Source organism: Mus caroli, unplaced genomic scaffold, assembly GCF_978045245.1.
Source record: "Mus caroli unplaced genomic scaffold, Mus_caroli_1 scaffold_18, whole genome shotgun sequence".
NCBI lineage: Eukaryota > Metazoa > Chordata > Mammalia > Rodentia > Muridae > Mus > Mus caroli.
This window is the reverse complement of record NW_028227273.1, coordinates 11,052,610-11,071,054: the sequence shown is the minus strand read 5'-3', so window position 1 is coordinate 11,071,054 and position 18,445 is coordinate 11,052,610. Positions and strand designations below refer to the sequence as shown.

Below are 18,445 nucleotides of genomic sequence, written 5' to 3'. Positions count from 1 at the left end.
TTCTGGAGCCTTGTCCAACCTATAGCTGCTAGACATCCTCTTGCCTCAGCTTCTCAAATGCTGAGATAGAAGGTTTGGGTTGTTTGTTTGTTTGGTTGGTTGGTTTTAAGATAGGGTTTCTCTGTATAGCCCTGACTATCCTAGAATTTGATCTATGGTTCAGGCTGGCCTCAAATGTAAAGATCTGCCTGCCTCTGCCTCCCAAGTGCTGGGATTAAGGGCGTGGGCCATCAGTGCTCTGTGTTGCTCAGGTTTAAGACGACCTTGAGAACATCTCGCCTAAGCCTCTGTGACCTGCATTATTCATGGTCTATTACACTTGTAAACTTTTCTTTTGTTTTTACTCATGAATTTTGCATTTTAAATTTCACAGCATCTTTTGTGAACTTGTTTATCGTTATTCTCTGCTCCAGCTGGTATTGATCGGTGTGCCGACTCCCAAATCCTGCTCCTCAGAATGTGGCTGCATGTTGTGAAATCACTGCTTAACAGGGTGAAAATTTATAACCCCAAATGACTCAGTGTGACCTACGTTTTTCTTTTTTATGTTTCTGGGGTCTGCTTTTAGTGTGTGTGTGTGTGTGTGTGTGTGTGTGTGTGTGTATCCTCAGATGTCAGAGGGACAGCTTCCCAGCATTCCCTCCTTTGTGGGTTCTAGGGGTTGACCCCAGGTCGTCAGGCTTGGGGGGCATGCACCTCTACCTCCTGAGCCATCTCAGTGTAGTTTATTCTGTTGGTTTGTCACTCGAGTAACTCCATGGATTAATGAGCCTTAATTTGTCTGATAAACCAAACCTCCTGGATTTAGGTTTTAAGAATTTGCGTTCATCCGAAGCGTGCACCTGTGTTCTCCAGGCTCCTCCCGTGGTCCCCTGCCCTGTGGGACACAAGCGCTGCTTCCCATCCGTCTTGCTGCATGAAGACATGGGGTGATGGGATTCACTGAACTTCCCACGTGCTGGGCATGTCTTCTCTGGCTGACCTACTGACACCAGCCAACACACGCTTTTCCTCACCATTTTAAGAACGCAGGAAGCTGGGCCCCCAATGCTGCGAGCTCTTGCTTTGTGTAGATAGGATGTTATCTGTAACCAGTCCTTTGTCATTTAACCATTCTCAGGAAATGGTACTTCTCAGAGAAAACTGGGCATGTGCTCTTATTCTATACTCTAGCAGGTGCCTTCTGCCCTGACTGAAGACCCAGAGTGGGAAAGCCAGTCGCTGATGTGTGGCAGTTGGTGGCTGGGCCTGTTTGCCTGATGGAGCCCATGTGTGGGCCTGGGGAGCCACAGTGACTTTCTGCATCCCATTGCTAAAAAAACATGCAGCACAGCCTTTGTTCAGGAAAATAAATAAATAAAAACAATATATATATATATATATATATGTGTGTGTGTGTGTGTGTGTGTGTGTGTGTTTGTGTGTGTAGTATTGCCATAGTAAATGTGTTTTCCTCTTTTGAGATGAAGACTTGCTCTGTTGCTCAGGGTAACCTGGAACTCATGGGCCTGAGACAACTCTCCTGCCTCAGCCTCCAGAGCTATCAAGATGTCAGATGATGCTGGCTGAAGACTGTTTATAAAAGGAGCATTTTAAACAAACTGATGTATATGTCTACGTACTTACTAGAAGACCTACATTTATTATTATGTTCTCGACCTGTGGGTGTGTCCTGTGGGTGTGTCCTGTGGGTGTGTCCTGTGGGTGTGTCTATGCCATGACACTTGTGTGGAGGTCAGATTTTTTTTTTGTTTGTTAGTTTGTTTGTTTGTTTGTTTTTGGTTTTTCGAGACAGGGTTTCTCTGTATAGCCCTGGCTGTCCTGGAATTCACTTTGTTGACCAGGCTGGCCTCGAACTCAGAAATCTGCCTGCCTCTGCCTCCCAAGTGCTGGGATTAGTGACAGGCAGGCTTTTTTTTTTTTTTTTTTTTTAAATTGGTCAGATGATTTCTAATCCCCTGCTTCCACCCTTATGCCCTAGAATTAAAGGTGTGTGCCAGTGTATAATAGGCCTAATACTATTTTGCATCTTCTAAGAAGGTGACTTCTGACTCTCTGGTATTTCCATCCCTGTTTGTTTAGTGGTCACGTTATCACACATTATTTTAAAAATTACAGTAATATATAATTGAAGATCAATTTATTTATTTAGAGACTGTCACTATGCGGCTCTGGCTGGCCTAAACTCAGTCAGTAGACCAGACTGGCCTAGACTTCGCTTGCCTCTGACTCCACAGTGCTAGGATTAAAGGTATACACCATCACATACACCCAGCTGCTTACTACGGTGTTTTTTATTAAGCAGAAGTAGACCTGGAGGCTTGTGTAGCTGTGGGCTGTGTTGCTGAATCACATCCATTCTGGTCTCTACCAAGGCCTCTCTGGCTCCACCAACTTTTCTACCTGCCTTCCACCTCCTCATCACTAGAACACCGCGGGTGTTTATCATTCTGGATTAGCTATTCTTGAATGTGTGTGTGTGTGTGTGTGTGTGTGTGTGTGTGTGTGTGTGTGTGTGACAGACAGAGCAGAGAGAAACAGAAAGACAGAGAGATGGGATGGGTAGGACAAACAGACAGACATATGGAAGACCTTGGCTTCCTGTTTAAACTGCTGTAGTTTCAAGTTCATTTGGAATCTTAAGGTCCTGGAATTGATGTTCAAACTGGGTGGGGCTGGTTAAAACTGATGCTTAACGTCTGCATACAGAATTTGGGGATTGCTTGCCAGATGGGATGCATGAAAAGCTCATAGTAGCCTTTTTTTTTGTTTTTGTTTTTTGTTTTTTGTTTTTTTCGAGATAGGGTTTCTCTGTATAGTCCTGGCTGTCCTGGAACTCACTTTGTTTTTTTTTTTTTTTTTAAAAGATTTATTTATTTATTATTTTATGTATGTGAGTACACTGTAGCTGTACAGATGGTTATGAGCCTTCATGTGGTTGTTGGGAATTGAATTTAGGACCTTTGCTCGTTCCATCAACTCTGCTCACTCAGTCCCTGCTCGCTCTGGCCCCAAAATTTATTTATTATTATAAATAAGTACACTGTAGCTGTCTTCAGACACACCAGAAGAGGGCATCAGATCTCATTACAGGTGGTTGTGAGCCACCAAGTGGCTGCTGATATTTGAACTTAGGATTTGAGCAGTCAGTGTTCTTACCCGCTGAGCCATCTCGCCAGCCCTCATAGTGGCCTTTCACTGTCTGTCCATTTCCCTTGGGAACTTTATAAAGGAGACTCCAGGGTTTTAGCATTCCTAGACCGTTTGCTCATCTAGGACACCTATACCTCTTGTCAATCACCAGTACTTGGGGGCAAGTAACTGTTTATGCCTGGTTCTGACTTCCTCGTTTTGAGGTCTGTTATGAGTGCAGCAGAGCTGCAGATTTCAAGTGTCGCTAGTCTAAGATACGTAAGATTTATATTGTTAAAAGATACTGAGGAGCCTGGTTGGTAGTGCACCGCGCAGTCCTAGCTCTTGGGAGGTAGGAGCAGGCAGATCAAGAGTTCAAAGTGCAAACAACAAACTATACTGTGCTCATGGAGGGTTCATACATGTTGCTCACTTCATAAAATAGAACGTATTTTGTGTAGCACGCAGAAGGGAGAGCATCAACGAGAAACGCTTACAGCCAGCTGACACCCTTCCCTCTCCCCTGGCTGGTAAGCAGTGTAGTCAAGCCCTGCCTTCTCTCGCGGTGGGAACATCATGAAGGTCTCACACAAAGGAAGTCGGCCGTGAAGTCACCAGGTAGTGCAACCCTGGTGCCAGTATTGTATGTGTGATGGATGCAGTCTGTCCTGGACTGAAATATTGTCACTGGCATTGGTAGAGTGCCCTCCACTCCACCCCTATTTGTGATGTTGGTCACAAGGCCACTCCTTGGCCTGCAGGGCAGCGTCAGCATTGTCAGGGACATGCCTCCCTCCCAGAGGAGACACGTGCTCTGGCTTCTCTCTCCTGCCTGGACTCTGAAAACTAAGAAGCTTGGAGAGCAGAGTAAAAGAAAGACATGTTTTTGTTGTGTCCTTGAACACCAGGATAAGTCTACATGTGATGAACCCAAGGCGCCATGCAGTTAAGAAGCTGCAGGAGGACCCATCGCTGTGGATTAGTGACAGGCAGGCTTTCTGGTGGCAGGTCTGGACTGAGGAAGGTTGGCTGTGCTGGCTCAATAAGAGATGGACTCGGGTATCGGAGCAGAGCTAATGCCTGTAACACAGAAGATCTTCTGAAAATGCCACCCCCTTCCCTGCTCCCATACGATGTCCCTGAGGTGTCCCTCCTTCACCCCAGCTCTGTGTCAGAGACCTCTGGAGTCCAGTCAGGCATTGTTCTGAGCAGCCTCCTGACTGTGTGTTTGCCAGCATGTGCACTGCCAGATGACACTGTAGAGAGTTAACTCAGGCGGTCAGGCTTGGTGGCAACTGTCTTTCCACTCCCAGCCCTGTTGCTGACCCCAGACACTGCTTTTTTATTTATTTATTTATTTATTTATTTATTTATTTATTTAAAGAAAGGCTTTAAGTGTCGTGGTTCAGCCTTGAACTTCCTCGTGTATTGATTTCTGATGCTCTTGCCTCTCCATCATGAGCACTGAGATTAGGGTGTGCATTGCTGGAGCGGGTGTTGCGTGGTGCTGCTGTCTGGACCCAGGCGTCCGTGCATGTCAGATAAGCATTCTGTCAACTGAGACTCTTCAGCCAGTACTTTTTTCAGCACGAGTGCAGAAAACCTCAGAAGATCACTAGATTTGAATACAGTAGAGAATTTAAATACGCCAGAATTTTTGAAAAGAGGCTAAATGCACAAACTCACACTAAAGATTGCTTATGTCATGTAACATCTTACTGGGCAAGCAAATCGTGTGCTGAAACCCAGGGTCTGTGTAGGGCAGGGTGGCCTCCTGTGAGGTCCCGGGGCAGGGGTGAAATGTTTGAACAACAATCGTTTTTTTACCACGGTGATCAAAATGAACAAAAGATGAGAAATCCCATTGCCAAGATCTCCTTGTCAGTCTTCCTCCTAAAATACTTGTGTTTGTCATTTCCATCTGTTATGAATGAGATGACATGTGACAACACCTTTGCTTTTTGGCAGAGGGAACAGCTTGTGCTCAGTTATGATTTTCAGAATTTAGATTCGAGTGGATCTTGCAGCACGCATGTACTTATCTACGGAGAAGATGCGACCTCTGCAGAGTATTCATCTGAGGGGAGACTTAGCTTGTCTTGTGCTTAGTTTTCAAATCCATCTGTAATTTTAAGTTGAGAGATATGTGCAATAGCATGTGTGGAGTGACTTTCATGGATACATGCATCACTGTACACCCACCAGTGGGCGTAGGTAAGTGCAGTGTCCTCAGAGCTCACTTATCTTCCATTCACTATTCTGGAACACAGAGAAGATGCATCACACTGAATTTTATTATTATTATTATTATTACTGAATGTTGTTTTTTGTTTTAGAAGCCATGTTCTTTCACTTAAAGCTTTTAAAGAGCATGGTTAGATCGCACAAAAGTGCATCTGAAAGCAACACCTCTGCATCTCAGAAAGCAGAGGCTAAGAGGGACCCTCTGGTTTACACAATAAAATTGCCCCCTAGAGGTTCAGTTCCCACTGACTGCACCACCCACTCCACCAGGCTGTGGTTGACTTACTAGAGAAAATGAGTCTCACGGAGTCAGTGCAGGCTGGAGCTGACTGGTGGCTGGGAAGCTGCCCTGCAGGCTGCGCCTCCTGAGTCGCTGGGCCGCAGTGCACATCCTTGCATCCGGCTTGTGCTGTGGCTTAGTGTGGGTTTCCTCTGATTAAGCAGTTGATGAGCTGTCACCTGAGACAAACACACTGAATTCTATTGGCGTCTTGGTTCCGGAGCACCAGTTAATTATAAAAATTGTCTTTATCTTTTGAGGAATTTCAGCATCACGGTTAATTTGCATGAAATTTTAGAGGAGGTGTTGATCAAACCTCCGGTGGAAAACAAGCCTGGCACTGAGCGACGCTCCAGCCCTCCTGTAATTACTGGCTTTGTTGTTTTTGTTGTTTTGAGACAGGCCTAATATATTCAAGGATAGCATTGACCTCCTTGCTACCTCCACATCTCAAGTGCTGGGATTGGCTTGTGAATACTGTCTAGTCTTTTAGTTTTATTGCCTGTTGTCGATTTAGGACATTACAAAGTTACGGTTAATGGCCCTACCCTCCTTAGTTGAAAGGATCCCTAAATACTATTGATCTTTCTGACTTTATAATGTGAGAAAGCTCTCAGATTTGGAGATAAAAGAAACAGCGAAATTGCAGGGTCTATTTAGTGAGGTTTGCTAGAGAATCAGAAATATATCGGTTGTGAACCTTGGCAGGGTGTGAGCAGGAGGCAGGAGCAGGACGAGCATGCTACAGCCCTGGTGGGGAAGGTAGAGCTTCCCTCAGAGGATGCTGGCCCACCACCTGTAGCAGATGAGCACAGGACCACACAGTGACTGGCAAGGGAAACTGACAACAGACATTTTCTTCTGGGCTTTTGTTTTGTGGAATGCAATGATTTGTTTTAAAGTTAAATTTGTTCAAACCTTGTCCAACCAGTTACTGAGCAGATCTATTCAAGTTATTGCCTTTGACACTGTCAGCAAATTCAATTTATGCCCATATGAGCCATGTTGGTTAATGTCTCACAACGTGAACGCACCCTTGTGTTGTAGGATTTCACTGGCTGCCTGATTTCAGATTTATAATCCTCCTGCCTCACTCTTGAGTGCTGGGATTGCAGACATGCACTACCATGTCCAGCTGGAAATATACTTTTAACTAACTAGCTAACTAACTAGTTAATTAGTTAATTGAGAGACAGGTCTCACTGTATATAGCCCTGCTAGCTGGAATTCAAAGATACTTGCCTCTGCCTCCCAAGTGCTGGAACTAAGGTGTGTGCCACCACGCCCCACCCATTTGTGAGGTTTGAAATGATCAACACAAGAGGTTTGTGTAAAAGCTGTAAGGCTTCTGTGAGTTTGAGGTTGGCCTGGTTGCCTGGTCTACAAATAGAGTCTAGGACAGCCAGGGTTCTGTTACACAGAGAAACCCCCATCTCAAAAAACCAAACAACAACAACAACAAAAAGATGCAAGGCTTGACTCATGCTCTGAAGCCTGTGTGTGTGGGAGGGACAGACACTTTGCCAGCCAGTCTGTGCTGGTGTACGCACATGCATGGACACAAACATACTTGCACACACAGCTGATTGTCTTGCACTGCAGTTTTCTTAGTATATATAAACATGTGTGCACATGTATAAAGGACTCTTCCTCTCCAGCAGAGAAACTATCAAAAGTTTTCACAACTTGAAGTTTTATATGTGCTGCTGACTGGGAAACACTTAGGGTCCTGGACATTCAAACCCAACAAGTGGTACATGCCAGTGAACCATCACTCCCCCACCCCACACAAAGCTGACCATGTGACCCACTCTCGGTCCTCTTTTCGAATCTTTCTTTTGCTTGTTTGTTCCATTGGGGTTTTTTGAGACAGGGCTTCTCTGTGTAGCCCTGGCTGTCCTGGAACTCACCGTGTAGACCAGGCTGCCTTGAATTTGCCTGCTTCATCACTCTTAGAATATGAAACCCACAGTAGCCTATCTGCTCTAAGGATGCCTGATCAGCTGTTACTGCTCTTTCCAAAGGCTCAACCAAGTTCCATTTGGATTTGTAATCTTGCCTGTTTTGTGTTAAGTACGAACACATACCTTTTTACTTATTTCTTTTGTATGTATATGTATGCATGTGAGTACTCGTGTGCCGTGTGTGCGCATGAAGCCCAGAGGAGAACTGTGGGAAGCCAACCCTTTCCTTCTATTGGGCAGGGGGATAGGACTCGGGTTGTCAGACTTGGCGGCAAGCAACCTTTACTTGCTGAGTCATCTCATTGGTCCAGTGCTGAGTCATCTCATTGGTCCAGTGCTGAGTCATCTCATTGGTCCAGTTATGTAAATTTGCTTTTCCTTGGTCAGTGAAGATTATGACAGTTTTCTCCAATAACTGAAGAGACTTGGCTTTTTTTCTTTTTTTCTTAAGTAAGTGAACTCTTGAAGTGAAATAGATTGTGTCTTAATATAACATTTTGAGCATTTTGGCTCTTCAGGGTTGCTGCCATCCCATATGGATCTGTTTGTAAATACCTTACATAGTCCGGTTAGCGCTCTCTTCGAGCAGTTATTTGGCTGTGTCTGGCTGTTTAATTTTGATATTTAAGAGGAAATGCTAAGGCACCGTCAGCCACACACATGCAGCATCTGGTGTTTCCGTCCTCCGCTGGCCCGCAGTGTGCTCGCCCACCTGACAGCTCCTGTCCCTTTTGTCTCCTCCAGTTTCATGCCATGGACACACTGTACAGGCACGGCTATGACCTCAGCAGCGCCATCAGTGTGCTGGTGCCGCTCGGAGGGCCAGTCCTCTGCAGGGACGAGATGGAGGAGTGGTCGGCCTCTGAAGCCTGCCTGTTCGAAGAAGCACTGGAAAAATACGGCAAAGATTTCAACGACATCCGTCAGGACTTTGTAAGTGGAAAGCTGCGAAGGGCCCCTTGGGATGGGAATATTGCTCTGTTTTCTCTCTTTAGTAACTCTACTACACTTAACATGCCTTTGGCGCAGGGTTTGTTGGTGTCAGGGATCAAAGCCAGGGCCTCGAGTATGTGTTCTGTTCCTGACCCACATCCTCAGCCTCGACAGTAATTTTATTTGCTTAAACTAGAATGAAGGGCCACTTATCAAGGAGGAAACTGGCGTGTGTTTTGCAATGTGAATATACCCAGGGTGAGGAGTCCTGAGGGCCCGGGATGCTCTGTGGTTGCATGGATTTACTCTGCAGCACTCTGATTTCCAAGCCGAACTAAGGACGGTTCCGAGTGTTTGGGCTGATCATTACAGCCTGCGCACTGGCGGTGCAGTGTCTCCTCCACACCCTGCGCATGCACTGTCTGTCTCCTCTGACCTTCCTCTAGTTGTATTACTCAGTGTTGATATGAACTTGTGATGTCGTGTAACCCTGACCAAGCAGAAGGGCCAATGTGCTTTCTCATTCTCATCCGTCTTCCATGATATGCAGTGTTTTGCTTAGAATTTTATTATGTCTAGAATTAATTCCTTTTCAGACTCGTTGTGTGTACAAGTTGTACAGTGTGATGGGGGTTGATGTACACACTCTGACAAGTGATGGCAGCGCCTAACACACATCTGCTGACTGTCGTGTGTGTGTGTGTGTCTGCATGTGTCTGCGTGCACAAGTGTGGGGGCACATTCCATTGATGAACCATAACCCAAGCCCACTCACACCTTTTTGGTCAGAATTTTGCTAAATTGCACAGCTGACCTTGAACCTCTGACCTAGAACTTGAGATCTTCCTGTCTCAGTGTTTGGAGTAGCTTTCTTTAGTTAAATTTATTCTTTCTGAAAAAGAGGTTTTGTTTGAGCTCTTCATAAATTACTTTCTATAATAACTGTCCTTCATTTTAATTGTAAAGATATATTTGTTTGTTTGTGGTAGGACCTCACTGTATAACCTTGGCTGGTATTGAATCTAGGCTGGTCACCCTGAGTCCGTCTCCTGAGTATTGGGATTTCAGGTCTATACCATGTGGTAGCCTGAACATACACTCCTTGACTATACAGTAGATTCCAGCTGCTATCCTGTCTTCTGATTTGTTGGATATCTCTTGAATCAGCTCTAAAACAAAAATTGTTACTTATCAATATGGATTGAAGCAATAAACTCCAAGCACAGCTTTTAAATTTTGTTACCGACAAGTTATGACACTAAATTCTAGTCTTAGCCAGCCAAGTGTCAGGTCTCAGTAATCCTGTAGTCAGGAGGCTGAGGCTGGAGGATCATAAGTTCAAGGCCAACCTAGGGATCATGCTTTATTAAAAGTTACGGTCAGGCTGAGCGGTGGTGGTACATGCCTTTAATCCCAGCACTTGGAAGGCAGAGGCAGGCGGCCAGCCTGGTCTACAAAGTGAGTTCCAGGACAGCCAGGGCTATACAGAGAATCCCTGTCTTGGAAAAAAAAAAAAAGTTATGGTCAGGTGGCCATGGTAGTGTAACGCTATTGGTGCAAAAGTTACTAGCATAATAGAGCTAAAAGTGCAAGCTCAAAAATGTCCTGAAGACCCCGTTCCCTAGAATAGGATTAGATGAGCTGTTCCAGCTAGTAAAATCCTTAGCCGCTCAGCCTTACACCCCGAGATCCCACACGATGGAAATTGTCCTATGTGTGTGCCACACCCACAGTAAATAAGAAACTAAAACAAAGGACTTGCTTTACTATTGTAAAGGACAAAATCTAGAGCGGGAGTATGGTGGGAACATGCTTGTTTACCGCCAGCCCCTGGGAGGTGGAGCAGGAAGATCAGGAGCCCAAGGCCACGCTCAGCCACACAGCGAGTCTGAGACCAGTCTGGGCTATGTGGTGTTACATTAATTCTTAAATCAAATTTTCCTTTCTCAGCCCCTGCTCCCGAATGACGACTCTGAGACTGATTATCAGTAAATAAATCCCTTGCCCATAAGCTTTGGTTCATTGCCTGACTAGCTCTTATTTAACCATTTCAGCTAATCTCTATCCACAGTGTGGTTACTTACCTCTCCTTCAGCCCCAGCCACTTCTTTCTTCTCGTCTCCTCAGCATCTCCCTGAGTTCATCTTCTCACCTCCCTGAGTTCATCTTCCTGCTGGTGTAGGTTGTCTACTTAGTCCGTCTCTTCATGGCTTCCCAGGCAGATCTTTTTAGTCTGCCACTATTTCCCAGAATCCTCTCTTCCTGTCAGTGTCCCGCCCCCTATTTTGACTTTTTTATTGACAGGTGGTGCTTATAAGAGATTCTCTGTACAATGTGAGACCCTCTCTCAACAGCATAACAGTCTATAGTTCCCTTAGCAGAGTGTTGGATGAGAAATGCTGAATCAAAACTGCTTTTCGTGTTTCTGTGTTCTGGGGGGTAGTTCAGAACTCGGTGCTTATATGTCCTATCCGTTAATTCTCCAGGCAGGAATGTCTACCTTGATGCCAGCAGCTGAGTGACGGTGCAGGCTCCTCCCCTTTTGCCATTATAGTGCATTCCTTTTTGAACCTGTTCCCTCGACATCAGAAGTATCATCTTCATGTAGATCAGGGTGTATGTGGCCAGAGGAACTGTCGAGTGTTTTCTTTTCTTTTCTTTTCTTTTCTTTTCTTTTCTTTTCTTTTCTTTTCTTTTCTTTTCTTTTCTTTTCTTTTCTTTTCTTTCTTTCTTTCTTTCTTTTTTTTTTTTTTTTTGAGACAGGGTTTCTCTGTGTAGCTCTGGCTGTCCTGGAACTCACTCTGTAGACCAGGCTGTCCTCGAACTCAGAAATCCGCCTGCCTCTGCCTCCCGAGTGCCAGGACTAAAGGCATGCGCCACGACGGCTGGCGAGTGTTTTCTGATAGGCCTAGAGAATGCATACTGGCTTTTCTCTGCCCCTTTGTGGCTGTCATTTTGCGAGTTGCTAGGCCTCACTGAGCATCAAAGCTAAGACAAGAGTCTAAGCCTGTTCCTTTGACCTGGAAGCCCCTACCAGACTGAACTGCTGCAAGGTTGGTATAAAAACTCCACACAATGCAGTTTAAAGGAAGAGCTATGCAACCCCACATTTCCTAAGCAAGGGTTCAGGGCACTGGGGCTAAAGCCATGGGAGCATGAGCTTGGGTGCTTGCTCAGACTGAGTCTCACGGGACCTCAGAGTTCTTGGCTCCCACCAGATGTTTTCCTCACCCACAGGAAAGGCTCCCTACCTGGCTAGCCCTCCTAGCACCCTCACCCCATCCCAGTCCTCTTCTAATGCCTGGCTAGCTTTCAGGATTATTCCAACAAGCCCATCCTATCCACTGGTGGGGACCTCCCGCAGTATCCAGGAGACGCCCTATCCCTTTGATGCTGTTGGGCTTCACTGGCGTCTCCATTCTCAGATGCAGTACTCACACCCTCCTGGCGTGAGCATCAGTGACTAAGCCGGTCCATCTGCCTGGTCTGCTGCCTTCTCTTGTATCTTGCCTATTAGGAATTGTACTGTTAGGGGCAGTGATGAACAACAAGAGGGAATCCGAACCATAATACTTGGAATTATTTTCTTTTTGAAGTGGGGAAATTGTTAATCCACTCTAAACTCCCCAGCGGGTGCACGCACCTTCTCTACACTCTCCCAATTGTTTTGGGTTCACGAATGAAAGACACACACACACAGAGAGAGAGAGAGAGAGAGAGAGAGAGAGAGAGAGAGAGAGAGAGAGAGAGAGAGAGCGCCTTATTTTTAATGTATACTAAGCAGCTCCACAGCTGGGCCACTCCCAAACTTCCCCACAGCTAACACACTTTCCCCTCTGATATACTTGTGTTATTACTTTCTAAAATCTATACTTCATCTCTGCTGCCCCAGACCCAATGGGAGAAGTGCCTCCTGGGCTGCTTTTCCTCGATTCTTACACGACTAGTTCTCTGTCTGCTGCAGCTCTCATGTTTGCATCCTATTCCTTTCCTGAATGGCGAGTCTAACACCTCCTCCTTCTCGGGATCCCTTGCCCAGGAAATCTAAAGACCCACTTCTGTCTCGCTGCCTACAACTTTATTTACCAATTAGGGCCAACTGGTGGCAGGGACCCTCAGTGTCTGGGATGTACAGATTCTTGTGTGGGTTTTTTTGAGAGCCAAAATAATACAAATAACGTTAGAACCAACCCACAACATCTTTTTATTATTTATTTTTATTCTGTATATATGGGTGTCTGATCTGCATGTGCACCACATGCAATGCTTGGTGTCCCTAGAGGCTAGAAGAGGTCATCGGAACTAGAGGTACAGAAGGCTGTTCGCTACCGTGTGGGTTCTGGGAACTGAACCAGAGTCCTCTGAAAGAGCAGCAAGCTGTCTCTCTCTCTAGCCTCCTTCTTTTTGTTTTGTGAGGGAAGGTCTCATGTAGTCCAGGCTGTCCTCAAACTTGGTCCTCCCGTCTCAGAATTCCAAACTGGGATTACAGGCGTGTACCACCACGTTTGCTTAGTAGTTTTCCTTCCCATTCATAGTAAAACAGATGGTGAGCCAAGTGTGCTTTCGTGGCTCGCTGGGTCATTACTGGGGTTGCAATGGTGACAGGCATTGAATGTGTGTCATGGAGAGCTCTCCTGAAGCCATAAGCCAGTGCCTGACACTGTCCTTGGTTGAAAGGATCTGGTGCTGGGTGTGGCCTGTATGGACGTCGTAGATTAGATGAAGTATATTGTATGACAGTTTGGCTTACATGTCCACTTGGCTTCCTTTTCTCGGGTTTCCAGATAAATGCCTGTCAGATCCTTGTTTTAAAGATGTAGCCTGTTGTTTGTTTTTGCTTTCGTAAAGATGTATTTATTTATGTATTTTATGTATGAGGGCTCTATCTTCATGCACATCAGATAGAGGCCCTCAGATCCCATTACAGATGGTTGTTAGCCACCATGTGGTTGCTGGGAACTGAACTCAGGACCTCTGGAAGAGCAGCCAGTGCTCTTAACCACTGAACCATCTCTCCAGCCTCAGGTTGTTTTATTTATAATGAACAAAATAGAGTTGTCAGGAAAATGTTGAAAAATATTATGCCAGAAACCAAAAGACATCCAGTTGCAATGACATCTGGAAGTTATAATAACTTAGCCTCAGGCTATGTAAATACTGTTTTTTAAAACTGGGTAGCACAGCTGATGATGTAGTCCATAGCAGAGCAGTTGCCTTGCATACAGAAGGCCCACATTAATTAACAACATTAATTAACTAATTAATTAATTATGCTTCAATCAATGCTTTACAGTGCTAAGAACTTTCCCAAGTAAGTCAGGAAATATTTCCAATGATTTTTATAATTTTTAATCACTAGATTGGTGAGAAATTGAATGCATGCATTGAATTGCATCTCTTATTATATATAACTTAATACCTTTTGGTACTAACTGGTTTTGTGTCAACTTGACACAAGCTGGAGTTATCACAGAGAAAGGAGCCTCCCTTGAGGCAATGCCTCCATGAGATCCAGCTGTGGGGGGCATTTTCTCAATTAGTGATCAAGGGTGGGAGGACTCATTGTGGGTGGGACCATCTCTGGGCTGGTAATCCTGGGTTATAAGAAAGCAAGCTGAGCAAGCCAGGGGAAGCAAGCCAGTAAGTAACATCCCTCCATGGCCTCTGCATCAGCTCCTGCTTCCTGACCTGCTTGAGTTCGAGTCCTGAATTCCTTTAGTGATGAACAGCAACATGGAAGTGTAAGCTGAATAAACCCTTTCCTCCTCAACTTGCTTCTTGGTTATGATGTTTGTGCAGGAATAGAAACCCTAAGACACTTTTGCTAAGAATTAATATTGCTTTTTTTCCAAAAGATTTTTTTTTCTAGAAGGAGTCTAACATACAGATCCTTGTTACAACAATACATATCCTTGCTACATCATTTCAAAGATGTGATATTGAAGGAAAACACTTTATGCCATAGGTTGTTTTCATTATTGTCTTAAATATCTTTCAGCTCCCGTGGAAATCCTTGACTAGCATCATTGAATATTATTACATGTGGAAAACTACTGACAGATACGTGCAGCAGGTAACTACCCCACTTTGTATGACAGAGAGCCTTTCTGTTTGGGTCATTGTCTGTGAGCAATGAATGAATCCTGGGCCTGTTTGATCCTTCCTAGACTGCTTTAAATCCCACGGTTTCATGTCTGTAGGATATTATCTTTAACAGTTTCATCTTAGTGGTTCACTGTTTTCAGCATTCATCTTTAAAACTACTTGAGAAAGATGAAAGGGAGAGAGGCAGCTAGAGAGGCATTGTCTGGCCAGTGCCTGGTCTCCAGTAAGCTTACTAGAAATCCTTGGACGATATACTTTTATGGATTAAAATTTGAGCCTGAAGCTATCGGCCTTATAAATTCAGATACTGCTGCACTTGTCTAAAATCTCCTTACATGACATTTTTGTGGGCCTGTTCCGTAAGCACTAGCCCCCCATCCCCTTTGGAGTCCTCTGTCCAGATGCTAGGGAGCAAATCTAGGACCTTGAATATGGTAGGTAGGCACATTGCCATTGGGCTCCAAGCCCAGTCCCCCCCTGAGCATTTGACTGCAGTTGTAACATGGTTGTTGTTATTTTGAGACAGGCCTCACTGGGTAGCCCAGGTTGCCCCTAAACCAGAGTTTCTCCTGCTTCAGCCTCCAAAGCGCTCGGATTGCAGGTGTTTGCCGTCAAGCCGGGGATGGTAGCTTTAGTCTCTGTAGTTTGATGCTTTCTTCTCCAAAGTCATTCAAAAGTAGGGAATCATTTAATTTTTGAGTTCTTCCTAAATGTCCTAAATTCATGTAAAAATCTACCTTTAGAGAAAGGCATATTTCTGAAATGACCTCAGTAAATGTCTGTTTTAGATTCTTGCAGTCACGTGTCAGAACCAAGGCAGAGATTAAAAGCAGATGGCATTTGCCTAAATGTGCCAGCTGCACAGTAGCAAGGACTGGATGCTACACACATTCATTTAAGGATCACTCTCAAGTGCCAGGCGTTGCCGTGGTCATGAATAGTGAATAGAAATCTACAGCGCACTGAACAATTTCCAGTGTCAACACCATATGGAATTCAGAACGTGCATATTTTAAACAACTGTGCTGGAGATGAAGGCTATGCAGCCTGGAAACCTGTGCAGTTCAAGTCAGGAAGTGTCCCCAAAGAAGGCACAGACACGGCGCTAAGGGCAGTTTACTGTGTTTGGAAGGAGTGTTTTCCAAAAGTGTTGACTCCATTAGAAGTCTCAGCTTGTCCCTGAATATTTTTGTCTTCATCTGTAGGACAACTGGAGGGGACGTTTGAGTCTCTCTGGGGACAGTGACTACTTTACCCCCATTCCATTTGCCTTTATTTCTGTGCTGATCATGGTGTAGGTCTGGCAATATGTTCACCTTCCCTTTCTTTGCCTGCATTTGGCTCCTCCATGACTTCCCATGCAGCGGTCGGTGAGTTTAGCCAGGCTTGACAGGTCTTACAGAGCCAGGCGCAGTGCAGACCGGCAATCCCTGCAGTTGGGAGTTTGAGGCAAGGCTAAACAGCATGGTAGTGAGTTCCAGGCCAGGCTCAGGCTCATAGCGAGCTCTGTCTCAGAACTGATAGTTACTGCATGTGTTCCATCACGTGAGGGTAAAGCTCTGTTCCATTCTATTCTGAGTAACTACAGTCACTCTCTCTTGCCTAGAGTTTAGATACTAAATAATTTTTCTAAAAGCAAATATTGTGGGGGGGGGCAGTGTTTGCACGCATATTCCTTTCAGAAAGACAAGAAGTAAAATGGGAAACTAAAATCTGTAAAAATAAGAATAGCCATTGTCACTGTCCTGAGAGTTGGAGGTAAAGCTTCGTGGTAGAGCATGTGCTTGGCATATGTGGGGCCACAGGTCCAAATCACACACACACACACACACACACACGCACACCAGAAAAATCCTTAGAGTTTCCTCATAGAAGATTGGGCAGCTGCCAGACATGGCGACGCACGCCTTTAATCCCGGCACTTGGGAGGCAGAGGCAGGCAGATCTCTGCAAATTCGAGGCCAGCCTGGTCTACAAAGTGATTTCCAGGACAGCCAGGGCTACACAGAGAAAACTTGTGTCAGAAAACAACACCAGAAGATTGGGAAGTGGAGTTTTGTGTATGCTTACAGTTCTGTAGTTCAGAAGCTAATGGCTCTCTTAAAACTTACTGAGGCTTGAGCATACGTATATGGAAGAAGTCTTAATGAACTGTGCACTTTAAGGCAGATGAGGTGTTAATGATTAGCATGCATTCCATGTAAAATGTCTTGTCTATCTTTTGAATTAGAAGCGCCTGAAGGCCGCAGAAGCCGAGAGCAAACTGAAACAAGTGTACATCCCGACTTAGTAAGTAACGAGTCCTTTGAGACATTGTCCTGCTCTTAACCCCGCCCTTCCAAGCACGCCATTTGTTCACTGTGACAAACCTGAATAGTTTTGTGTGTCTTTCTTACCCGTTTTTCCTCCTTGAAGCTCAAAACCTGTTTTCTGTTGTCCCACGCAACAACTTTGGGAAGGAGTGGGTGACCTGCACAAGGGCTGGAGGCTCAAGCGCAGCTTGTTTTTGTATGAAGCTACAGGGCAAGTGTCAGATGTCCCTGTGAGAGAGAGTAACCGGGTTACTAGAAGCAGCTGTTTGACACAGCTAGGGCTTAGTGAGAATTCTGCAGGGCAGGAGGAGCGTCCTTAGGTAGTGCGCCTCGTTACTGTGAGGTGTGTGGTTTGCATGATTTGCTGAGGGGTTCACGTTGTTTTCTTGGACCACACTTTGTGAGGAGATGGTCAATAGGTTCTGGTTGTTTCCTGCATCTAGCATCCTATCACATCTTTTGGGTTTTCAGGTCATGGTCGTATAAAAGTGAGTGTCCGTTTTCTTTTCAGTCCATCTGTGTTAAGGGCATCACACTCGTCGATCCTTGAGGTCTTAGGTTTAGTTACTCAAATCTACGACAACTTTCTCTTTGCCACTTTAAGATTTTTCAAATTCTTTGAGCTAAAACCAGCAATTCTGTGTAAATGTTTCTGTGCTGGGTCTGGGTATATTGCATAGTACATGTTTGTACACCCAGGAGGCTTCACGGACATTTACCTCAGGGCATAACTGATGTACTTGTCATGGTTGTTGTTGTTGTGTGTGTGTGTGTAGGGGGGTTGTTTTGTTTTGCTTTCTATTTTTTATTATTTTGAGACAGGGTTTCTCTGTGTTGCTCTGGCTGTCCTCAAACTCACTCTGTAGACCAGGGTGGCCTCGAACTCAGAGGACTGCCTGCCTCTGCCTCCAGAGTACTTTAGATTAAAGGCGTGCACCACCACACCTGGCTTTCTTTTACTTTTTAAAAGCTGTAATTTACACATCCCATAATTATTCTATTTCTTCTGCAGTGTTGTTTTGATATCCTTTAAAATTATGTATTTACTTCACAAATTCAAAACATGTCGTTCCACAAGAAAAACACTGGTTGTGACTCAAGTCTGAGCTTCTCAGGGCAAGCAGCCTTGCCCCTGCCCCACAGTGCCCCACAGTGCTGACACCTCAGAGAGAACACGCTGCACCTGTGGGGACTCAGTGACCCAGTGACTGATTTTATTCAACGTACCCTGGCTTTGGTGTCTTTATCTGAGCCAGGGGTCCACACAGTAGTCTGGATAAAATCTCAATTGTCAACTGTTTCTGAAAATAACTTTCCCTGGAGCACAGTCTTGTGTATTAGTTATAGACTGTCCAAGCCGCCTGCAATTATGTTACAAGCACAGAATTTAGTGGTTGTGACTGTGTTACCCACAAACTTAAATTTCTTTACTACTGAGCCATTTATAAGAAAAGTTTCCTACATCTTGATTTAAA

At 45.0% G+C, this 18,445-nt stretch overlaps 1 protein-coding gene across 5 annotated transcripts in view; it reads left to right on the top strand.

The window, feature by feature from the left end:
• Positions 1–18,445, top strand: part of Mta3 (metastasis associated 1 family member 3) — a 117,419-nt gene that overhangs the window by 61,438 nt on the left and 37,536 nt on the right. For all 5 annotated transcript variants that reach the window (XM_029471265.2, XM_029471267.2, XM_029471264.2 and 2 more), the window contains exons 9-11: positions 8,365–8,553; positions 14,552–14,626; positions 16,889–16,947. In XM_029471265.2, the coding sequence (XP_029327125.1) occupies positions 8,365–8,553; positions 14,552–14,626; positions 16,889–16,947 (323 nt within the window). The remainder of the gene's footprint in view (positions 1–8,364; positions 8,554–14,551; positions 14,627–16,888; positions 16,948–18,445) is intronic.